Source organism: Drosophila serrata, unplaced genomic scaffold (genome assembly GCF_035046125.1).
Source record: "Drosophila serrata isolate PLE 108 unplaced genomic scaffold, ASM3504612v1 contig_240, whole genome shotgun sequence".
Taxonomy (NCBI): Eukaryota; Metazoa; Arthropoda; class Insecta; order Diptera; family Drosophilidae; genus Drosophila; species Drosophila serrata.
Window position 1 is genome coordinate 4,719,581 of NW_028257138.1, and position 25,188 is coordinate 4,744,768.

General features: G+C 40.0%; 4 protein-coding genes across 6 annotated transcripts in view; 2 read left to right on the forward strand and 2 right to left on the reverse strand.

Annotated features, from left to right (window-relative positions):
• Pka-C1 (Protein kinase, cAMP-dependent, catalytic subunit 1) overlaps positions 1 to 25,188 on the reverse strand; it is a 134,180-nt gene that overhangs the window by 29,742 nt on the left and 79,250 nt on the right. For both annotated transcript variants that reach the window (XM_086830713.1, XM_086830712.1), the window contains one exon: positions 12,786 to 12,927. The gene's annotated coding sequence lies outside the window, so the exon portion shown is untranslated. The remainder of the gene's footprint in view (positions 1 to 12,785; positions 12,928 to 25,188) is intronic.
• Trx2 (Thioredoxin 2) lies at positions 166 to 2,970 on the forward strand. The gene is made up of 3 exons (XM_020944864.2): positions 166 to 279; positions 2,225 to 2,371; positions 2,438 to 2,970. The coding sequence occupies exons 1-3, from the start codon at positions 256 to 258 to the stop codon at positions 2,585 to 2,587; spliced, it is 321 nt and encodes a 106-aa protein (XP_020800523.1). The 5' UTR covers positions 166 to 255; the 3' UTR covers positions 2,588 to 2,970.
• On the forward strand, positions 5,179 to 12,502 carry GlcAT-S (Glucuronyltransferase S). 2 transcript variants are annotated; one of them, XM_020944853.2, is made up of 5 exons: positions 5,179 to 6,121; positions 10,701 to 10,973; positions 11,032 to 11,294; positions 11,351 to 11,702; positions 11,773 to 12,502. In XM_020944853.2, the coding sequence occupies exons 1-5, from the start codon at positions 5,797 to 5,799 to the stop codon at positions 11,832 to 11,834; spliced, it is 1,275 nt and encodes a 424-aa protein (XP_020800512.2). In that variant the 5' UTR covers positions 5,179 to 5,796; the 3' UTR covers positions 11,835 to 12,502. The 2 variants fall into 2 exon arrangements, with proteins under 2 accessions (XP_020800512.2, XP_020800511.2); XM_020944852.2 differs by having other exon boundaries at positions 5,209 to 6,523.
• Positions 14,751 to 15,647, reverse strand: LOC110177892 (uncharacterized). Its single transcript, XM_020944860.2, has 2 exons — positions 15,011 to 15,647; positions 14,751 to 14,943 (listed from the first exon to the last, which is right to left on the reverse strand). The coding sequence occupies exon 1, from the start codon at positions 15,470 to 15,472 to the stop codon at positions 15,050 to 15,052; it is 423 nt and encodes a 140-aa protein (XP_020800519.2). The 5' UTR covers positions 15,473 to 15,647; the 3' UTR covers positions 14,751 to 14,943; positions 15,011 to 15,049.

Sequence of the window (25,188 nt, forward strand, 5' to 3'; positions counted from 1 at the left end):
AATTGGAAATTTGACGATCTGCCTGTAAAATGTGTAAAAGTAAAGTAAATAAGAGAGCGCATACTCGATGGTCGAAAAAACATCGATGATATAGAAAATTATAAATACATATCGATGTTTTCATCACCGAAAATCTATAAAAGCAACCCGCAGGCACGCTGGCCATTAAAAAATAAAAAGTTCCAAGCTGCGCACAGCCGAGTGCTAATTAAATAACTTTTGTACATTTCTAACGCTTTCGAAGCCGCCGTCAACATGGTGTACCAGGTGAAAGACAAGGTGAGTCACATCTGCCGGATCCGGATCTGTGCCCGCTTGGGCCTTTCCCCGCCGCGTCATCTGCAGTTGGGTAACCCGATGACCCCCGCAACCCCGTTAGATGGGTTTTGCCTTTAAGATTTCGGCCTGGGGCACGGAAAATATGGCATTGGAATAGCAATTGACATTTCAATTTCCACGCTTTTCGCTTCCCTGCCCCCCACGCGCGGACTTACGGCGAACGCTGAGAAACAGGCGAGAAAGCGGAGAAGAGAATAGTTCGAACTGCGCCATGATATCATCTCTTATGGACCGACCGGCGACGGAAATTTCGAATTTCCAAATTCGCTCGAATCAGTAATGTAGCCGCCATGAGTTAGCAATTCATTATCGCGGCCTGGTCTGGGTTTGTTGGTTAGGAATATGAAATAGTTGCTACAATACAGGGTGTACTCTGCGTTCCAAAGTTGCGCGCGTTATACGAACAGCGGTTCAAAGGGGAGGCCAGATAAGCAGAGACGTAGGGAAGGGGCAGAGTCGGTGTGAGAAAGGGGTTTTAAGGGGGCGAGAAACCGGACGGGCGCTCGGTCAGTCGGTCGTCGCATAAATACAAATATTACGTCAGAGCAAAATGCGAGTAAATATACCTTGGAAAGCATTTCTGATAATTCAATTTCATAATATACATAAAGGCGTCGCTCTCAAACATTGCCCCTTGTGGTCTAAATTTATACCGCAAAATACACATAAAAATAAATAAATAAAAAGAGACAGCTTATCAGAAACCACTTGAAATTACCAGAACAATCGGGGCAAACAAATCAAAGTCTAGTTATTTATTCAGCAATGAGTCAATCAAATATTTCACAAGGTTTTTAATAGTAAAAGTATTTATGAAATACACTGACAATTGTTTGAATATTGATTAATATTTAAAGCGAGAACCGGTTTAGAGTGCACATTAAGAAATTTTAAACTATATATATAGAATAAGAAATCAAGATAATATCTAACTTTTATATAAAGAAATGACCCACACAGCATTACAAATTCTATTTTGATTTCTTATTCCAAACCTTGTTAAAGTGAAATCATTGCCTTTTGACTTAAAAATTCGAATAATTTAATTCCATGAATTAATAAAATCCACATTCCTAGCAATTTCTTTGTCACATTCTACTTTGAGTCATGAGAAACCATCAGTCGATGATCAATGGTAATAGACCATGAATCAGCCAACAGAATAAGGTAATCTTAATCATCCCAAGTCGGAAATCTTTCCACTGGAAGTAAAATGATCTAAGCCAACCAAAAATAATTTAATTGAAAAGAAACAAAAAGCTGTATTAAGTTGGCAAGTGAATTATTTATGCAAATTCCAGCAAACCGGTCAGTTTCCCCTCCCCCGTTCCACGGGGGAGACGGCAACAATTTCATTAGAGCCATTTCTTTGCCTGTTTTCTGTTCTGCGATTGCCATCGCCCGCAATTAATTAAAGGTCATTGGGAAAACGTGACATGAGCGAGGCGGGGCCAGGAATCGCCCCAGCAACACCACACCACACCCTTTGGCATACACATATAATTTCCGAAACTCTTGAAATATTGATTTGTGGCTGGTCACTTGGCCAAATACAGAAATTGAAATGGAATATACAAATACACACGAGAGTTGGCAAGAACAAATATTGAACCCGTCAATAGGTGATTACTGGATCTGATTACAACTAGGCAACTTTGGGGAGGATGCCTGACAACAATGTGGCTGCCTTATCGCGCACCTGACAGCGATAATCATGGGGTCTCCCCCACATCCACAGTTGGATCAATGTATGATAACCCCAAATCGCTCGATTCGTAATTATACTTGGTCCTTTTCAAGGAACTGAGAGCGTACTTGGGTCATTGGGAAATGGGGAAAAATCAATATTATTTCTCTATTTATAATTTACATTTTCCGTTTGCAGGATGATCTTCAGAGCCAGCTGACCAAGTCTACCGGCAAACTGGTGGTGCTGGATTTCTTCGCCACCTGGTGCGGACCCTGCAAGCAGATCTCGCCCAAGCTGGCTGATCTGGCCACGCAGTACGCCGAGAGCGTTGTCGTCCTCAAGGTAGGTTTTCAAACTTAAAAGTCTGTAAAAGCATAGGTAGATTAACAAGCTCTCTTCCCCAAACAGGTCGATGTGGATGAATGCGAAGACATCGCCATGGAATACAACATCTCCAGCATGCCCACCTTCGTGTTCATTAAGAACGGCGTTAAGGTTGAGGAGTTCGCCGGCGCCAATGCCACGCGAGTGGAGGATGTCATCAAGGCCAACATCTAAGCGCCTAGACGTCGTCGGACAGCCCACTACTGATCCACCTATGAGTTTTCTTCATAAACATTTAGTTAATTATTCCATAAGTGCAGGGACTGCTCTTTCCACAAAAAGAAAAGACCGCTTCCGCTACTCCTCGGCTCGGTGTCACTCGAGGCGATGCTGCAGTGCAGCTCGTGAGTGAGCGGACGTGGCGGAAGCAAATGGAAGCAGCGCAAAAGTGAGATACTAAGTGGCTTTTAATTGTAATATTTGCTTAAACAACAAAAGACACGAGAAAACACACACTAAGATTGTTCATTTTTGTATTGGAACCAATTAAACAAACGCAATTGTCCGAGAGTAAACTCTAAAAAATAAATGTAACACGTTCACCGTTTTGTATTGGATCTGCTTGGCCTAGAATTTCTAAAGGGGATCGGGATAAGGGTGTTGTTGGATGGAGGAAGCTCTAAGCTTAGTAGTAGAAATGGAAGCCAAGTCAAATATTGTAATCGTAATCATCCAGACAAAACCCGTTATGATTAAGTAATAACGATTAAAATCGGGTCCCTGGCTAGATTAGATAAGATATGGCGGCAGCGTGTTCGACACTCATTAGGCAAATGAAGAGGGTGCTCCAAAAATGTTAGTTCCGCAGTAAAATCTATTCTTTATTAAATGTTAAGTTATGCTGACTTGAGATTTTCTCCTGTTTTTCATAATTTTATTTATTTATTAATCTAATAAAATTATACAAGATTTATTTAACATTTTTAATTTTATAGTTCAGATTAGATTTATATATTTCTGTAATTTTCTTCGTTAAATTTAAATATTTTTCAGTTGAATTTGCCAGAAGGAATATTACTGTTCCAGAAAGAATGTGCAATTAATTCTTATTTCGGAATGAAAAACAAAGTTATTGTATAATTTTATTTAAGGTTTTTAATTTATAAGCCAGTTAAGTAGGTAATTGTAGATAACTTTGATCAGTAAGTATCAATGAACATTAAGTAACTATGATCAGTAATTAACTATGACCAGTAAGTAAGTAGGATCAGAAATTAACTAAGACCAGTAAGTAGCTATGACCAGTAAGTAACTATGATTAGTTATTAACTCTGATCAGTAAGTATCAAAAAGTAACTTTCACCAGTAAGTAGCTAGGACCAGTAAGTATCAATGACCAGCAAGTATCTATGAACACTAATAAACAATGACGTGCACTTTTGTATCACAACACTTTACTGAGACATGGCCGGCTGAAGGCACTTCGTTCCGGGGATGTTAGAACAAGTTGGGAATCATATGCACAGATGTGCGAGATTTGTTTTGGAGCAAATTTAAGCTATTTGAATGAAACTATGGAGTTAATCTTCACTATAATTTTACTAGTATATAAATCGGAGCATGGCGAATCGTTGGACTATATATGTATATATACATATATATTTCTGCCATAGGAACAATCGGACGATTTATAGAACTATGACCAGTAATCAACTATGATCAGTAAGTAATTCTGAACATTAAGTATCTATGAACGTTAAGTAACTCTAAACAGTAAGTAACTAAGATCAGTGATTAACTATTCTTGGTAATTAACTATGATAAGTAAGTATCTATTCTTATTAAGTAACTGTGATCACTAAGTATCTATGACCAGTAAGTATGGATGATCAGTTACTAACTTTGAACACTAATAAACAATGACTTGCAACTTTTGTAACACAACACTTTACTGGGAAATGGCCGGCAAGAGACACTTCGTTCCGGGGACGTTAGAACAAATTGGGAATCATAAGTTCACATGTACGAGATGTATTTTGAAACAAATTTAAGCTATTTGAATGAAACTATGAAGTTATTCTTCTATATAATTTTACTAGTATATAAATCGGAGCATGGCGAATCGGTGGACTATATATATACATTTATATAGCTTTCATAGGAACGATCGGAAAATGTTAGGAAAAAATTATTATAACTTTTCCATTTTTTACAGTTATTTATCAAATTTAATATATAGCCATAATATATTAATATAGAATTTTGTGTTCAATTTTATGAAAATCGGACTACTATGTATATCATATAGCTGCCATACAAACGATCGATAAAAATAAAGGAAAATGAAAAACGGTGAATGAAAAACAGTATAAATAAAATGTATATGTTTATGAAATGAAAGCACGTATTACCTTATTGTTTTTTGAAAAATAAAATTTAAACCAGTTTTTTTTAACATTTTTTATTTATAAGAAAATTATTTACTTTTTATGCTGTTAATTTAATTCCTTTAATTTGAATATCTTTCAGTTGGATTTGCCAGGAGGAATCTTTCTTTTCCAGAAAGAAATTGCAATTAATTCTTTTTTCGGAATAAAAGTCCAAAGTTATTGTATAATTTTATTTAAGGTTTTTAATTTATAAGCAAGTGAATAATTTTGTTCTGCTTTTTTCTAATTTTTTACTTAGATTTATTATTACGTCAAAGATTTAGCAACGTTTTTTGAATACGTTTTTGCTTAGCGAAGTTCTCCACCAATCCATTTATCAAGTATCTCAACCAATCCACGCTTTCAGCTGTTTTATGCCTTTTTTTTGTGCTTGATATACAAGGTATTTCTCGAAATTCGTAAGACAATCACACTGTAAAAATTCGCCGAGAAAACAACAACAGACAGCTCCCGTTCAAATCGACAACAAAAACTATAATAAAAAAAAAACTAAGCGGGCCGAAGTGGGTGCGCGCGCGGGTCGAGGGGAGACGGCGGTCAGAAATAAGCAATATTGTGCTGTGATTTTTGTGAGTGCGGCGTCTTTGCGTGTTTTGTGTGCTTCCGATTCCGAACTCGCGATTGTGGTTGTGACATTTCGGGTGGCTTTTTTATAGCAACAAGCAAGAGCGACGGCGGCGGCAGAGAACGTCGAGTGCAGAAATGTCGAGGGAATTTGCATAATTTCGGGTCGGAGCAACTATATAAATTGTATAATAAGCGAAACGTGTTTGTTTGCCAAGAGAAGAGGCAGGAAGTGGACCCGGAGGACAGGGAGGCTGGCCTTGAGCCCAGATCGACACCAATGGCCGCCGGGGGATGCAGCAAGGATTCCACCTCGCCCATCGAATCCACCACCCCAGCTGATGCCCGAGGTTCCAACCATAGCAACAACGAAAGCAGAAACAACCACATCCTTGTCCGCATCTGCAGCCGCAGCCGCATCCCAGCATAATGTCAAGTGCCCACTACCAGGCACTCGAGCCACAGACTTCCGACGAGGATAACGAGGACATCGAGCAGCGGCGGCCGAAGCAGCAGCACCTCCATCATCATTACCACCTGCGCAACCACAGCGGCTCCACCACGACAGCCTGCTCCTTGGCCACACCGGTCATGGCCCGGAAGGGGCGTCGTCGCTGCCTGCTGCCCCTGGTGGGCGGGGTGCTGTTCTTCATAGCCTTTTGCTACCTCACCCTCAGCGTCGACACGCGCCTCGCCCTGGGACTGGGCGGTGGCTCCGATGACTCGGATGACGAGGGATCCCACAACGACTTAGGTAAGCGGATGACTAAGCCTAGTCCGACAGCGGAGTTGCATTTGGAAGAGAAGTCGGTCCTTGGGATGCCGTGGTCCTCTGAGATGCAGTTTCCCTCGGAGCAGAAGGTGCCCCCAGAGAATAAGTTGGCCTCAGAGAAGGAGCTTTACTCGGAGGAAGAGTTCGAGAAAGAGATGTCCCTTGACAACGATATGTTCTTAGATATGTTCTCCGAAAACGATTTGCCTTCGGAGAACGAGTTTTCTTCAGAGGATGAGTTTCCTTCAGCTATGTTCTTAGAGAAAGATTCGCCTTCGGAGAACGCTTTGCCCTTAGAGAGGCCCCAGAACATGCCCCACGACGAATTAAACAATACAAGACTTTCAAGATTCAAGAAAAAAAGAAAAATGTTCCCAGAGATATGTAAGTCAAGCTGCGGTATCTGATTCCCACCCTGATTCTATCCTGATTCCAAACTGACCCAACAGCTGCGCCAAGGCGCGGAAGCGCAGTTAAGTGCATTCTCACGACCACTGCTGGCCGAAAAGTGAGTTTGCCATGGTGCCACCACTTTCACTTTTCCTCTTGGCTCACTGCCAATCAAAGCTAGGCGCACTCTACACTTTGGCAAGGCATATCAGTGCACTCTATCGGTTGAGAGTATTTACTGCCTTTATTGCCTTCTGTTTTTGGCGAAACAAATTAAACTAAGCCTTATTAAATTTGTTGTTAACAAAAAGTAATAATAAACACGTGCTTAGTTTAGCCTTACTTTATTTAAAAGTACATTTTCCCATTCTTCTAATAGCCGTTCACATCTGTTTTCTGTTATAAACCAAAAATGCATAATTAATTGGTTTTTAAAAGCTGTTTTGAAATCCCCAAAATCCGCCTCTTCACCTGAATCACCGATAAGTAGTTGACGTTGGTAATTAGCGCATGTAACTCGTCGGCTTTCAGACATGACGACTCCTGCCACCGGTTAGCCGTTTGGCTTTTTTATTATTTAACCGTAATTGGATCTATTTGGTAACTATTGTCTTAGCCAAACACGATATATAGTTTGATGTACTGCCACTAGACATCGGACAGCGAGCCACCCACCCACCTTTGCCCAATGGCAATTACATCGCTCCGCTTGTCGGTCGGTCGTTTTTTATATATATACATATATATATATATAGGCATCAGCGAAAGCCGGGACAAGGTCACATTTTCCAGTTTACTTGACGTTTTCACCCGGGTGGCTAGCCCTGCCTAGGGAATACCCTATTGAATTTGTTGTATTAAATTAATAGAGTTAGCTCATGAAATGTGCTATAATTACATGTTGTGTAGAATTTTAAAATTCAATTGCTGTCATTGGTTAATATTATAATTTAAATTAATTAATGGTTTAGAGATTATAGTTTTGTATAACTTTTGAAGTCTAAAAGTTACTGCTCCGATTGCAAAGCATAATTTATTATCTAACTAAACCCGATAGTGTATTTTCGTAGACGTCTCCCTTCGCCTCTTAATGACTTATTTATGGGCTAATTCCGCAATTTGCTTTCTAGGGGAATGAGAGCTAGATTCGCAAAAGGAGAACAATGTGTTTATATCGATTCATTTACGCTGCGAATTCATTGCCAATCAACCTCTTCGATGGCTGTTCAAGTTCAAAGCAAATGCAAATGAGTTCAATGAGATTATCTTGCTTGTTTTTATGGTTAGGAAAACAGAAACCACTCTGTTTACTTTTCAGTCATGCGATTCTCAGTTAAAGAGAGCGTTTCCCTGAATCACAATTGAGTGACACCAATTGCCTAATTGCATCTCTGAAGTCTAGACTCTAGATTTAGCATTTCTCAGCAAAACGTTAATTGGCTTTTAGCATTTTTCTGACAAGAGCACATATTGCCCCGCGTTTTGAGGGTATAACTAATACATATGAGTTGTATGCCCAGAATCTTATCAACATCTTGAGTGCGAGCAACGTCTGGCATTCGACATTGTTGCCTCACCCGGTTCGGGTATGAATATATTTATAATTCGCCTAGAATTCGAGCCTATTTTAGTATCATTTGAAGTGCTCGTGTCATGCCCCGCTCTCTGATACCTCTACTGGTGGGGTATTGTTAATGGAATTCGGTGGGTCTGCCTCCTGCACATTTCACTATGCACTTTGGACACGCAGCCGTGAAACCAAATTGCCCTCAAATTGTCTGTGCAAATATTTACAAATTGCTAACTGCACTGCCACCTGCCTTCTTTTATTCGAGAGATACATTCAGCAAGTGCAAGTTCAGCAAAATTTACAACGCCTGAGGAATACATTCGAGTTTCCGCTGCTTAAACGGTAGCATTATGGTTATCCATTTTCAAACACATTTTTTGGCTAAGAAGGTCGCTGACTTCTTGATTAGAGATAAGACCAAAGAGTGGAGTAAATCAGTTATACAATTTCTCAAGCTATTTATTTCGCATATTAAAAGAAAAACAGAAACACGCCATTATCAATTTGGAGATACTATTCAGCGTTATTACTCATCAAAGCTTCTGGTTTCGAATGTTTTCAGAATGTTTCAGGTTTCCGTATGCTCAACTGTATTAAGTTTATCGTTTCATAATTATCAGTGCGCCTTACTGTAATAAATCTCAATTTAAATGGTATCAGTATTTTAAGGCAGGAAACATAAATACTTTTCTTATTGAATCACAATAGTGAAGAGTTGTTACGACTTGACCCAAGCCCCCTTCATTTATTTGAAAATATTTATAATATAGACAATTTACGACAATACACAACAGTTTTTAATTAAGTGTTTACTTAATTTCAGTCTGTATATACTACACTTTACAAAGATAAGTACTGTCCCAAATAAAATCTCATTACTTCAAGACTTTTATTATACCCTTGCAGGTTATTATAACTACAGTAAAATTTTGGTAACACAGTTAAGGAAGCATTTCCGACCCTATAAATCATATATATTCTTGATCGACAGGATCGACAGCCGAATTGGTCTAGCTATGTCCGGCAAAAATAAAATTTTTCCGAAATTTGTTCATTTTTTTTTCAAAAAAAGATAAGGGGTTAAAATTGTGAAATATTTGGCAAAAAAATTAATTTTATAAAATTTTAAATTGAGTATGCAGATTTATTATACTGATAAAAACTAACACAGAACAGTTTTCCGAATCGAAATTATTGCATTTTTGTCTTAGTTATGAGTTTTTTAAACTTTGATTTCTGACATAAAATTGTCATATGAAATATCGACAAATATCGATATAGGAATATTTTAGGCTAAGTTATGATTAGCTTTGATCATGTAATTCGATTGCAAACTCCAAGGCCTTAAATGCTTCTGCCTTGCGAACTTAGTTCCCTTTTCTGTTTAATAAATTATTTTAGTTCTTAAATGAAGACTATTTCCCTGAACCTCCTTTTTAGCCAATCGTTCCGACACCAGTGAAATGCTGAATGAAACCGATAAGCGGCAAAGCAAATAACAATTTGTGACTAACGTACGGTCGTAGATCAGGTGTCCGGGGAATTCTCAATAGCCCGTAATCGGGGAGCGAGCGCTGGCCTCACCATCATCATCATCATCATCATCATCATCATCATTCAGATATAGGTCATAATTAACCGGAATGTACGTGAGCGAGTGATTATGCCCAGATTGCTGTCGCACACCCCATCGATAAGTGTGTGGTTTATCATTAACCAGAAAGTGGTGGTGGTAGTGATGCCTCCATCACCAGACGTACACGAAGTACACCGCCAGTACACTGGGGGAGCCCCGCTATCAGTGTCTGTTTGGGGAAAGGGGCAGGGAAACGAATACGTAACTATTCGTCATTCGGAAATGCCCCCAAACCGCTATATTCTTTCAATTCGATTGATCGAGTCCGCCTTTGTGACATTTTGGTTTCCATTTGCTTGGTCAATATTTAATCACAAATATTGGGGGGATACTTGGGCCATCCCTGCCTGCCCCTTTGTCCGTTTTGGGTTATCTACGGTCTGCATCGGAGCACGACCTCCTCCTCTAACATGCCTTCCCCAAGTCGCGTGCGTTACGCTTTTTATTCCGGATTAATGGACAGGTGCTCTAATGGCATCGCCACACGCAGCCGATCAAAACACATTAACGCTTAGATGGCAGGCGTAAGATTCCCAACACGGATTAACCCATTAAGTAATTAGCCGGTCTATCTCGGTACCTTGGTATCATCCTTTTCTGATCTCTCAAATGTATGCATAAAACTTCCACATAACCGATTTCTTGAAAGCCTCCTGAGTTTGTTTGGGAAGTGACTGGGCATTTTATCTTCGACTTTAAATGATTCGTACACAAAGTATCTGAGAGACACCGATTAGCACCTCTTGAGATGTGGAGAGATTATTTGTCATTGCTTGAGATACTCATCTGGGCACTGAGGCACGTTTGTAGCCTCTCAAACTGGGGGTCAATAAGTTGAACTACAAGCAGCGGCGAATTTTTGTAGTAATTGTAAATTCTGATTAAATCATGGCAACATGGAGAATTCTAATTGAACCCGTGTCTGACCCCACTAATCACTCACTGTTTCCCCTCATTCCCCACAGATAGAAACAATTTCCGGCCACTCAACGAAACCGTGCATATATGCAGCGAAAGCTACGAGGATCGCCGGCTGTTTATGCAGGACAAACCCAATTCGGAATATGGCCAGTTGCCGGTGATTTACTTTGTTACCCCCACGTACCCAAGGCGGGAACAGATTCCGGAACTGACGCGTCTGGCGCACACGCTGCTCCATGTCCCACGGTTGCACTGGCTGGTGGCCGATGATCAGCAGAAATGCAACGACTTTGTGGACACGCTGCTCAATCGATTTGGTAAAAACTATAAGCTTGAATTGTAAATTGAATTAATAAGAGAATTTCTCACCTGCAGGCATTCCCTTCACCCACATGGTCAGTCCCATGCCTGCCAAGTTCCGGTATGCAGACCCCGCGCCGCGTGGCGTGGCTAATAGAAGAGCTGCCTTGCAATGGCTGCGGCAGCACAACCTCACCAACGGAGTCCTCTATTTTGGGGACGACGACAACACGTATGACCTCCGACTGTTCTCGGAGATCAGGAAGACTCAGAGGGTCTCCATGTTTCCAGTTGGTTTGATTGCCGACTATGCCATCAGTGGGCCAGTAGTGAGAAAGGTGAGTCAAAGAATTTTTATATAAAATCAGAATCACCTATGATAACTCTTTTTCAGGGCAAAGTGGTGGCCTTTCTGGACTCTTGGGTAGCTGGTCGACGTTGGCCGGTGGACATGGCCGGCTTTGCCGTGAGCTTGGAGTATATGGCTCAGTATCCCAATGTAAATATGCCGTATAAGCCCGGCTATGAGGAGGATCTCTTCCTACGGAGCATCAACGTGCGTATGGATGAAATCGAGCCGCGAGGCAAAAATTGCACAGAGATTCTGGTTTGGCATACGCAGACCAAGTCCAAAAAGCTGGGCGTTATACGCTTGGAGAGCAAATACCTGGACGACCGCTCCAATCTGGGCGCCCTTTTGCGTAACCTAAAGCTAATGGGGGTGGCCAGTATAACAGAGACCGAGGGTGTGTATAAAGAAACATTAATTTCCCTAATTTCGAGAATTTTTGACAATCAATATTGTATTTTCTTTAGTTCGCACTGCACAGATCAGCAAGAATGGCAAGGCGAAGCCGCACTCAATGATACTAAGCTGAGAGCCCGGATCCCAGCAATCGAAAACAATCCCAAATAATACTCATAGATGTTTAGAGCTAATTGTATAATATTTCAGCAAGAGCCCAATCTCGATTCAACCGCTCTCCCCTGCATGCGTTCTAGTTATCAGTGGTTTTTTTTCGCACAACACAATATCTTGATTATTATTTATTCTCTGTTCTCGTCATAGTGTTTTAATAATAACGAGTTTCCAGCTTTTGTTAATTAGTTGTAGATTAGGATGTTCGTGATAGCCAGATAGGAAACACAAGACAGGATCAGGACTTATATAAATGTATGTATATCATCATCACTACCAGTAGGTTGTAAAGTAAGTTACGAAAGTTGTTAATTGCTTTTTATATTCTATGTTTTGTATTTTAATTTGCAAAGCAAACTAAAGCTAATAGAACAAGCCCATAGGACGGAGCTTCATTGAATTAGGCAACACACAGACATTAGACTTGACAAATTCGATCTTAGGTTAACATATTTTTTTAATATCGCTGAAACCCAAACGCTTTAGTAATGGGCAAAACAATAATTTATAATGTTCTAGTAAGGGGCTTTTATCAGCTCCACGAATAATCAGTAACTCAATCAAAGCGATCATAAGCCATTATGTGAACAAATAAATACTAGTTTTATAAAGCTGTCTCCAAAAGAATTAACTACTTTTACTCGTTCAACTGAAAGTTGTGCCATGAAAAAACTTCTCCATCGGGATGTACTTTTAAGGAGGTGAGTTAAGTGTTTGGAATATGAATTGACAATGAAGTACCCAGTTCGGCATCCGTGTCTTCACTTTGTTCGAGAAGTGTCAACATTGTGACGAGAACGGAATGGCACGAAATAGCAAACAATACTTTTCAATTAACTTGGCGCCCCTTTTTTTCTCATCCGCATATTTATCCCGGTCCCAGTTTCATCCCAGCTCATTCTTCACTTACCCGTAGTTCACTTTGAATGCCCGGAAGCATTTCGTGCTGGCTGCAAAAGTCGAACAGCTAAGAAAAAGTTGCAACTTCCAGCTATACATCAGTGGAACTGGGGTAAAGATGTCCAGGTAATGTGGCAAGAAACCTGAATACCCTGGAATTTAAACAGGAAACAACATAATGATATTACTATGGGAGTTCGCTTGAATTAAGGAACGAATTAATAGTTTACTTTCTTATTTTTATATGGTATCTCATTAAATTAAGAAATATTTATTTTTAAAGCATTGTTTTACCTAAAAATCCCTGGTATAAAACCACAGTTGCTTGCTAATCCGATAGAAAAACTTCACTCCTGGCACTCTCCAGATTCCTGTCAAGTTCTGGCAAACATTTGACTACCTTAAGCCAGGGGAATGAGCAAACATATCCCATTCTCTGCCCTCGATTGCAAGATACCACAGTACAGAAGGTGGAGTGCCTGGTGCCAGAGTCATTCCAGCTGGGAATGGCACGGACGTGTTGCATATGCATCTTCTTCATTGCGGAGTTATGAGGCAAAGTTTCCTAACAGGACGAGAAAAAAAGGAGTTGTGTGCTACGTGTGAATGGAGCTGAGCTGCTCGCAATTGGGGCCAAATAAATAGTCGGTGCCGAGACGGAACTTTTTGTGCGCTTCACCGGAAATTTGTTTGGCAGGAAAACTGCTTTAAAGTGTCACGGGACGACGATGGTTGGCCTCCATTAATACTCGAGTGGCACTCCCTGGGGAGGCACTCCTTTGAGGCAAGTCCGGGACGAGGTGGCAAATCGGAAACAACTTAGCAAAGGGGACGGATGTGGTTGTGTCACCGCCATCACCTCTGGCCGTTATGACCCCGGTCTGGTCCAAACAGCAATGGCCCGCATTAAGCCATTAAAGCTAATTAAACACACAGCCACCCTGGGGGCCATCATGAAACCCGCTACTTGCCGCATCCCGGCCAGATTTGACTCAGCCGCCTGGCGTACGCTTTATTAAGCGCAGTCACCCAGCTCCGGCAGCAGCCATCACCCGTAATGAGTGCGGCTGCCAGCAGACAACTTGATGAGGTTGCGATTGATGTTGCAAATGAAGTCGTTGCCAGTGCCGGGGGCAGCCAAAGGAGCGGGAAGCAGGAGCAGGATATCGTGCCTGTTTGCACTCTGCACTCCACTACGCACTTGCGGAAAAGATTAACAAAATGGGAAACTATGTTTAAAGCTGCCATAAGAGAGATCGGCAAATTTTTAGAAAAAATTAAAATTTGTAAAGTTTTTAACATATTTATATCTAATTTGATTCAAAGATATCTTTTATTGTTACAGCATTTATTTTTCAGTTTTATTAAAATCGGAATAATATGTAATATAAGTCTGAGAAACGGTAAATATGAAAAGTATGTACATATGATCATTAATTAACTATGATCAGTAATTAATTATGACCTGTAATTAACAGTAACAGTAAGTAACTTTGATCAGTAAGTAATTATGATCAGTTAGTATCTATGACCAATAAGTATTAATGACCAGGAACTAACTTTGAACAATAATAAACAATGACTTGCAACTTTTGTAAGAACACATTTCTGATACTTGGTCGGCAGGAGACACTTCGTTCCGGGGATGTTAGAACCAGTTGGGAATCATAAGCACAGATGTGCGAGATGTATTTTGGAACAAATTTAAGCTATTTGAATGAAACTATTGAGTTATTCTTTTATATAATTTTACTAGTATATAAATCGGAGCATGGCGAATCGGTGGACTATATATATAGCTTTCATAGAAACGATCAAAAAATTTTAAGAACAAAATTTATAACTTGACAAATTTGACATATAGCCATTATTCATATTTTTCTTCCGATCGACTCAGCTGTTGATGCTGATTACGAAATGACTCCTTCACAATGTTTCAAGCTTCTGACTAACATTACAATACCCTGACTTATAATTTAAATGAAATTCTTCAAGATACGTTTTTATTTAAAAGTCTTCTGAAATATTTTTCTCACTGCATGAGCCTTGATTTACCAGCAATATTAACAGAAAGCGGACAGCTTCAGGACCCCCCTGGTCCTGAGGACGACTCTGGTGTCTCTGGTTTGCTGCAACTTGGATGCCACTTAACGTCGCCATGAAAAGTGCTGCAATAAGAAAAGATGGAGCAAATCGATGCAAAAGACAGGACACATCGATGGTGTACAGACCCACCTTTTGTTTGCTGATAAAATATTATTTGCTTGATATCTATTATATGATTCGGTACCTATATCCGGCTAAGGCTGCCTCGCTAGAATCCGGATGATTCCGGCCAATGATTAAAGCCTCCTCGGGTTCGCCGTCATCCTCATCAGGATCCGACAGGAGCTCTTCCGGCTCTAGAAATACTTGGACATCTTCAGCATCCCGCATTTGCTGGATTAGTTGGGAGAACATCCCACCGTTTGGCAGACGCCGCGGAAGAACTTCTACGATCGGTCGCTGATAACCCGATGAACAGTGAGAGATAGTACTTTCTCCTAACATATAGCCCCTGGTGGACCTAGGCGATTCATTGGAGTTATTGCCTTCATCGACGGTGTGGGAGTTTATTTCCGAGTGATGGGAACTGTTCTCGTTGTCTGAATCTTCAATTTGGTTGGATTCTGTTTTATTAATACTAGTCTGAGACATGATTAAATCAAGCCAGGTTTTATACTCGAAAAATATTATACAAGCTTGTCGAATGATTGTGAAAATTTAGAAGATGTGTTTCTGTTGACTGGCTTTAAGAAATTGTGATGAGAAAGAATGTGTGGTAGACAGTTAAACCCTGGGCTTCTTTGATATTGGAACTACTTTGTAGAGAGTTATTTATCAGAACTGTTCTAAAACTACAAACAAATTAATTGACTTTCTAAATAGTAAATAATAACCCCCTAACATTTTGTGCTTGCCCTTAATGATTGTTTCAAACACTTAAACCACATTACTATAACTTTTTAAACTCAATGTTTGATGCCTTCTCTCAGCGTCTGTCACTTCTGGGTGAATTTATTGCAAGCTCTTCCCGATTTGTCCGGACAAACCAATTACCACAATTTCTAGTCCCCCCACCCGAACGCAAATCGAATGTCAATTACCAGGGCAAACCACGACCTCCCGCGCACTTCCACTTCCACTTCCGTTTTGGCCCTCACTGCTGCATGGCTAACAAGTTAATTTCACAATGTTTGCGGCTTGAGTGCGAACAAACAAATTGCGTGGCATTTCCGGCTCCCAAGGGGTTTCGAGTGGCGACAGCAAAGAGACCAACAAATCAATTGGCCAACAGCAACTACACTGAGGGCCAAGGGGGCGGGAAGGGTTAGTGGCCTAAACAACCGCCAATCAAAACACACGGACACATGAACAACTCGCATTGAAATTGACTATTGATTGGCCAAGAACAACAACAGCAACAGCAGCAGCAGTATAGGAACAGGAACAGGAACAGGATCAGCTGGAGTCCTGCAGACTAATGTGTAAATTATTATTACTAATACGACATGTGGTCAGAGTGGTCGGTCGAGTGGAGTTAATGGGAGTAGCGGCAAAGGTGTGGAGTGCCAGGTGTGGAAAGCTCATGGCCAGAGGGGAGGAAAAAGGGTATTATTTATATTATAATAAATTATTATTTATGAAATTTACATACAAATTTGTAAAAAACAAACAACATGTAAGTACTAAATATGTATGCAATGAAGTCTTTAAAGGGGTTTTATACATATTTCAATTTAAACCACTTAATCTTAATAAATTTGGAAATATTTCATGATTTCTTCCATCTCTTTTGTAGCAATTTTCCCATTAAATTTAAAGGAAAACAGGGACAACCCTTTAAGCCACCCTCGCACACCGCCCAATAGCCAATTAAAGGCACCCTTCTCCCGCAAACAGGCACGCACACTTGACCAAATGCGCTTACATTTGCATAGGGCTTCTGTATGTGTGTGCCCTGTACTATACGTTAATGCAATAATAAATTTTATTTATACACGCACACACAGAGAGCATATACACTGGAGAATGCACTTATATATATATGTATATGTATGTGGTACACACAAAAACTAATTACACGCCACAATGATTACATTTTACAGCGCCATCGAGCTCTCTCGTTGAGCTACAACAACAATAACAACATCATCCGGAAGTGTTAAACAACACTACACACACACACACACAATCCCCGAAAAATGGGGGAAAAATTTACGGGAAATTCTCCTGCAGAAAAAGGGCTGCTGCGTAGGTGTCTCTCCCTTCGGCCATTTCGGAGTTGTTGTAGTAATAACAACTTTCCACTCAATGAATGACACCTTGGGGGCATGGCGAACACTTCAAGGTACACAGTTTTCCCGGAAAATTATGCTGAAATCATAAGGCAAACTAATGAGAGATGAGCAATGTGGGAAATATTCATATTTCAATGGAAAACAGCATAACCAAAGTTTTGTTTAACTTTAGTTTATAGTTTGTGATGACTCATACTTTGCTGACTTGAATATTAATATTATAAAAATTATGAATCTTATATCCTTCTTACATATATCTAAGCAGAGAAGCCTGATCTTGAGCTATCTTCATATCACCAAATTAAATCAAGCCTCTGATAAATTTTGTACGTGCAAAAGGCATATTAATAATAATTATTTTATCTGGCAATTACTGTTACTGTTGGGTTGAAAAATCGAAATAATATATTTATATAGCATTGATGAGAGTCGTCCAATTTGAATTTCCGGACAGACCGCAGAGCGAGGCAAGGACTAAAGTGTAGCTTGCTTTTCAGCGCCCTTCTGTGAGCTTCAGGCATTTTCCCCCGCGCATATATTTTAATCACCACAACAATATCATCAACGCAGCAGACAAAAACTTATACTTCGGGTATAATTGACAATTGATCTACTTGTCCAGAGTCCAGGGATTCCAGTCAATTGGCCAGGTAACTGCCAGTCGGGAGGCAAAATATTATTATTTGTAGTAATTCGAATTCGCGTTGAAATGCGATTGCTCTTTTGCTGCACACAAACATCTGACAGTCGCTCACGAGGTTTTATTTTAATTATAACTGCAGGGCAGGACCCAAACGGGACCACAGCCATGTATAATTTAAAAGGAGCGGAAAGGGTCAGAGGATGTTCAGACAGACCGCTGCCTTCACTTGCGTTTTATTGAAATTCATTGAGGCATCATTGAGGCGGCCGCGAGAAAGGGTTATGCACTGGAAATAATACAGAGTGATATATAAAGAGAAAATATGGGAAATATATGCAGTCTAATGGGTCAATTAACAAAGCAACTATAGGAAAAAACGAATTAAATTTAGGATCAAAAATTCCTTTGCTTTAAAACAACTCTTTTTCTGTTTACATGGCAGAACTAAGTTCAAAAACGTGAAATTAAACCATTAAAAGGCTAAATTTCTTTCATTTTTGAATCTTTACCATCTCAATTTGTTTGCTTTCCTTGCCAGCTTGGGGCATCCTTTTGCCAGGCTGGCAATCCTGGCACACATCAATGGTCTGCCTCGAACTGAACTGAACTGGCAAGAAACTGCCTGCTTTTGAGTAATGTGCGAAAATTTTATTTTTAAATTAATATAAAATGGTTACCCGTTTGACCCCGTCCCGCCGCCACCTCTTGGGCCTGCTGCCAGGCAGCAATTAAAAGCGACCCCGGATCCACTCAGGAGCTCCAAATGCATTTGCATTGGTAATGTTAACGTCGTTTTCGAGAGCCCGGAGAACCAGAGTGCCGGAGTGCCGGAGAACCGGAGAGCCGGAGAGCCGTGGCGGGACCTGAGCCGGAACCGGCTACGTGGCGGTGGCCAGGGCATTGCGTTGCCAATTTAATTTCAATGGCTAAGAGGAGCGATTGGTTTCGGTGTCAGAAGGTGGAGGAGGCAGCCGAGTTGACCATTGAAATATGGGCAAGACAAATTATTGGTTTTTCTTTGAGTGCGCGCTCAAAATGGGGCGAACTGTTTAATTAAAATAAAATGGAGTGGAGCGATGCGATGCAATGCGGATGAATGGTCAGCTGCTGCTAATTGCGGCTAACTAAAATGGGAAAACTAAACTAAAATGCAAGATTTAGCAGCCCAGCAGGACGCATTCACCACATTCAAGTATGTTAAAATGTCTAACCAGTATCAATTATTCAGTATCCAGGCGAGATAAATGTTTAAAATTAATTACATTTGCGCTGCCTCCAAATATGTTTAATAACCTCGTCAACGGCTCCACGCCGGAGTGTCAGCACCCCCAACCTCCGATTATGGAGCTTGTTTGCTCATTTATTATGCAACACTTTCATCGCATTACACAAACAATCCCCAGTTAATGCAGTTTAACATATTCGCATACACCCGATTATGCATTAATGAAAATGCCAGCCGCAAATTGTTGAATGCTTAAGCGCCGCAGCCACCAAACAGGCCATTGAATATATATACAAAATTATAAAAATATATATCATTACCCGGGGGAATATCATGTATATATATCGCTGTGGGTGGCTTAGGCATTTTTTTCGGCACTCCAATGGGACCGGGAATTTTTTAATTTCCGTTTCGATTGCCGCCCGATCTGCCATGTTGCTGGGCCTTGTAACAAAACATCAATTTCCAAATGGCAAAACAGGAAATAAAATGTTCCATTTGGGGTCTGCTTTCTCACTCGCTTGAATATGAAAAAAATGCGTGACAATTGAATCAGTTTGATAGTCAAATAGGAGAGAATTATGAATATGAAAACCCAAGGACTTAGTTTGTCGAAAGCATTGCATACTTTTTGGGGCTTTTTACTGGTAAATATTAAAAATCTCTCTTTTGGGCTAAATTTCAAAGAATTTGTGTGGCATAAAAGTGTGACTCCTAGCTCCAATAAATATTGTAAATATTATCTAGCTAAAACCCAAAGTAACCTGAGCATAAAATGTCCAGGATAAAGTTTATTGTAAGCATTGAATACCTTTTAGTAAAGCATTTAAAATGTTTCTTCTTCTTTTGTATGTTATATGAGAATAAATATTCTAAATATTATTAAGCTAAGCTTTTGACAATTTAGCCTTTGGGGGGCTTAGTTTGGACACACAAAACGGCTTTTACTTCTTGACTTTCATGACTATCAAATCGGTAATCCAGCCGAGATCCAAAACCTGACTGGCATCTAATAAATCTTCTTCCCATAACAATGCAGCGGGGAAACGGGGAGGATGAGGTGTGCGGTGTGTGTGGCATTCCCACATGCAAGTGCCGCGCTTTGCACCATTTCCCATTGTTCTCCGAAAACCCAAAACACCCCGGTTGGGCATCCGGTTTCATAGCACCACTCCACATTCACTTTTATGATTATTTTTCAATATCAAAGCAAGCTCTCGGTTAATGCACCAACAATGGCCACGGGTTGGTCCAGTATTCCATGCAACGTCGTGGTCCGTGGTCCGTGTTCGGTGTCCATGTTCCCGTGCCACATGTGGACGAAACGGACGCAAACGTCATGCCCCTTTCTCCGTAAAATAGACAACAAATTGTTGAGCTTGTTTGGTGTTCGGTGGTGTTCTGTTGGGAATTCCCCCATGCAGGCACTGGTTGCGAAAATTAATAAAAGGAAAATATTTAAGCATAGTCTATGAACGAGAGCGGCTATGGAGAGGGACGCATATAATTCCCTGACATTGTCTGCGCCATAACGATATAACGTATACGCACCGTAGACATGCATACCTACATGTTCTCGGTAATTTCGGGCGGGGCACTGTGGGGATTTGTTTTAATTAGTCGGGGGATTAAGTGCCGCAAATTGAAAAGAGTTGTCCTTATGGCGCCGGTAATTGGCTTATCAAATATGCGTGGCCATGCCATTGATGGATATGCAAATGCCAAATAATTCATAACTTGATTAGTAGGCACAACTTGGACTGAGGACATCTCATTGTTATGTAGAAGTTGTGTCTCGCATTGCCTTAAGTACGACAGCCTGGCCATAAGTGACACAATCCCAGTTGTACACTGAAGAAAATTAAAGGGAATTGCGGAATTTCAGGTAGTTATTTAATAATAACAATAAAGATACAGGGTATATTTTATGAGAGAAATTATTTCAAGGATGTTCTAACGTTAACTAATACTTTTCTTAATTCAATCTTCTTCTAACCCCCTTTTTGAAGATTAGGATATATTTCAAACTCTCATTTTCCTTCAGTGTAATATTCAGCCAGGGTATAGTTTGTATTTATGGCCCACGTATTGGACATAAATGGACGGCAACTGTCCCTGGGCAAGTGTATTTGCAATTGTTTCCGATGGTTCCGGCTTCGAGGAGAATCAATAACAATTTCTAGCGAGTAATTGAATATTTGGCCTGGTGCCCTCAAAACCCATGTCACTTCTTGCAATTCGTGTGAGATTATTGAAACTGGGAGCACATGTCCCGACGCTCATCAGGACAAATATTTAAATAAGCTCGCATCTGTTGCCCAGGGCAAGATACTTATATTGTGTGAGTGGAAAGCGTTTTCCCTAGAATAGTTTGGCAAGCAAACTTTCCCCCCCCCCAAACCCTTCCTAACAGCACATCCAGCTGGGTGAAGGAAAAAAAAACCTTTGATTCAATTTCCTGCAAATAGTTTTCTGCTGATAACAGCCTTTCAACAAATTTAAATTGCATTTCCGGCTGCAATTTATATGATTTGATTGTGAGCTTAGAAAATGCACAATTATATGAAATGCTTAAATTATTTTAATGTTTAATGCCAGTTGTCTTAATTAGGTTTAATTTGATATGATAAACAGGAGAAAATATGCAACTCCGGGAAGCCAAATATTCTTGAGGTTTGATTATTGAAATCATCAAAAGTCAGGTAAAAATACATTAATTCCGATTCGGAAAGCTTTTCTGTGCTAGTTTTTAATAGGTTAACCTATCTGCATACTAAATTTTAAAAATGAAAAAATTTAATTTTTTTAGTTAAATTTTGATAATTTTAACAACTTAAAAATTTGTTAAAATTTTAAAAAATTTAAATTTTTTCGAACATGGCTAAATCGATTCAGCTATTAATGCTGATCAAGAATATATATGATTTATAGGGTCGGAAATGATTCCTTCACATCGTTACCACCTCCTGACTAGAAATGAAATACTCTGCAAGAGAAATATTTGAAAAGGCCCTTTTGTTCATTCATAATTAGTGGACCTTTTTAACGTTTTGGGCTTTTAATTGAAATGCCAAACAGGAAGATATATACCTATAGATTTTCGCTACACATTCATTAAAAAACTTTCGGGGGCCAAGAGCAACACGTTCCGAGTTGCAAAAGTTTTGGCGATTGTCAAAAACTATAAGAAAAGACAAGCCAACCGCAAGAAAGAAAGCCGCCGCACAAAAAGTTCCGGAGTCACTGCAAGGGTGACTCCGGTCCGGAAGCTGTCCCTAGATTCTCTCAGGAAAATAAACAAGCTTCTTAAATAAAGTGAAATAAAATAGAATAAAATAAAGGAGAATGAAATCAAAATAAGCAAAGCAGCGGCTCTGAATCAAACTACAACTGGTTTCTATGAAAGTTTGACATTTGCTGCGAAAAGGAAGAGGCTGAGAATGGCTGGCGGAGATGCAAATTAAAACAATGTCTGCAGTGGAGTTCCGGAGATCCGGCAACAATTTACCCTGTCCGCGCTGATTAAACTCCGTCCGGAGAGAGACTGGCCAAGGCAGTTCCACTTCCTCCTGGAAGTAAATCTTTCATCAGTCCCGCCTCCTCGACGGGGATTTGCTGGCGGTGCAATTTGTCCCCGTACTTTGCTCCCAGCTTTTATCCTCCACACATACACTTGTCATACTATTTATGAGTTTATTATTTTCTCGGTACTCTATTATTTAGCCATCTCGCCCCGAAGATCCCCATGTCCTCGTCCTCGTCAGGCCACCTCATCCGCTGCTCTGCCGAGCCAAATCCTTTCGCTGGGCGCTTAAAACTTTCCTTCTTTCATTGCAAGTGCTGCAATTTTTCACAACTTTTTGAGCAACATTTTTTCCACATTCCTCACCCGGCACCCTAGGAGTCCCCAGGCTTCCTCTGCCCCTTCCTCATGCGTTTATGCTCACTTTATTTATTTAGTGGGTTTATTTTCATACCCTTTCAAGGGGTTTTTTTGAGTTCCAAAAGAACATAAATAGCATAGAGTTGAAGCGTTTCGAATGTTTTTCTTTTTTTTTTTTTTAACTTTGGGAATAATTTTAAATGTATTGTTTTTTTATGTAGACTGTTAAGGGTAAAATATTCCATTTCAAAAAGGTGCAAATCTATAACAACGATATCAATTTAAAGGTCTCTTAGCCGGGTAAAAGTAAAAATGTTTTAAAATAAATAACTTCATAGTTATTACTTTTATTTTATTTAAAAACCATAGAGCATTCCCTCTTTTGCTTGGCAAAAATTGTAGTTTTAATTTGCTTCGTTTCCTGCTGGTTATATATTTTTTTGTTGTTTTAACTCCTCTTTTTACAGTTGCTTAAATTGTTTGTAATTTTTGTCCGTGGCGTTGTTTCTGTGTGTTTCGGTTTCATTATGACAGCAGACGACGACGAACTGCCTTGGAGTTTGCTCCCAAAGCTATTTTTACTCCTTTTTTGTTGGCTAGATAAATAGTTTTTCCCCTTCTCCCACTAGAATGGGGGTAGGGAGGTTTTAATTATTGCCAAGCTGAAACCGCAAATGGGAAATGTCAAAAATTGTGAGAAAATGCTTGGAGAATTAGTTGCCGAAATAAGACTTTTGATTACAATTGAAATTGCCGAAAAATTCAGAGATTGTAGATTATCATTCATTTGTTTCCATTTTACATTTTGGTAAATGACAAATCCCTGAAGGGGAATGCATTTTTAATGGTAAACCACAAGACCTTTCGAAGGGGCCAAAGTCAAACCGAAAGTTTTTTTTTTAGCAAATCTTGGTATTTATCATTCATGCCGCATGTTGCTTGCAATCGAAGAAAACATTCAGGAAAATCTCTAACTAAATTCAAGTTGCCAAGCAAAAGCACTCCGGGCTTGGGGATAGGGAATAAGTTTTCGCAACTTTACAAGACACTGGCAAGATTTCCGCTCAAGTATTTACCACTCATATGCATAAAATGTGCAACAGACAGACTCCGGAGCACTTATTTTATTGACTCGCCCCCGGGAGAGACAGATACAATTCCGACACCTGGAAACTAGAGTTTTCCCAGGTTGATAATTTCAAAAGTTTTCCTTCCCCCTCTTTCCCTTCCCTTCCTCTTTGATTTGCATAGCCCTCAAAAGAATGAAAATAAATGGTTCAAGAGCCAGTGCAAGCATTTCGATTTCAAATTTGTTGTTTGGCAATTGAACAACTCCGGCCTGGGCCGTGTTTTTGTTAGAAATTTTGCATTAATTTGTTTTGATTCTCTACCCCCGAAAACCCTCCTCCTAGTTTTCCCCTCCCGAAATACTCATAATATTTTTTCTTTTCATATTTCATTGGAAAATTAAATTCCTGGCATATTGGTATTTTTTTATTTTTTGGCACAGCCTGGAGACCGAGACCCAAAATCGCACCCAAAGCCAGACAACAACAGATGCCACGATGGGTCTCTGGCGAGTGGGTTTCCCTCTTGGAAAACATCAACATTTCCATCTCTAGGTTTTCACTTTCATTTTTAGCATGACAAGCATTTGCTGGCCATTGAACATTCAATGGAAAATCTCAAAAATAAAAGAAGGAAAAGTAAGGCAAGGGAAACCTTATCATTTCTAAATATTGGAACAAAGTTCAACCTTGCCCTTACATACACACACATTTTCAGGTGTTTGCACAAAGGTATATCAGCATATCCAGGTAGATATTTCTTATCTAACTGTTACTCCTTTCTGTATTTAGTAGATTTATTTATCTGTAGGAACACCGAGCTGATTGCCGTTGATCTTCCGTCCGGCAAATCCATAACCTCTCCTTATCAGCACCGTCTCTGCGCTTCTCTTATCTCTGCCCGGCGTGCAATCAATCAGACACAATCGCACGAAGGGCAACTGGGAATGGAACTAGGAGTGGGTCCTCTCTTTCGCTTGGCTGTTGATTTTACTACAAAATAAATACGCGTCGCTCAGCGGGGGGAAGAGGGGCAAAAGACTCAGTGGAATAAATAATATAAAGTCCAAACTGATAAGCAAAACATCAGAGGGAGCAGTTTAAACAGCGACACAGGCGGCATGAAATCGAAATCAAATCAAAACAAAAACTGGAAATTCCATTGACAGCCGAAGTACTGATACCCTGGAAATAATTCAGTGTAGGCTAAAAGCCCCTTAAATATTATTATTTTACCCAAAATGGACCAGATTCC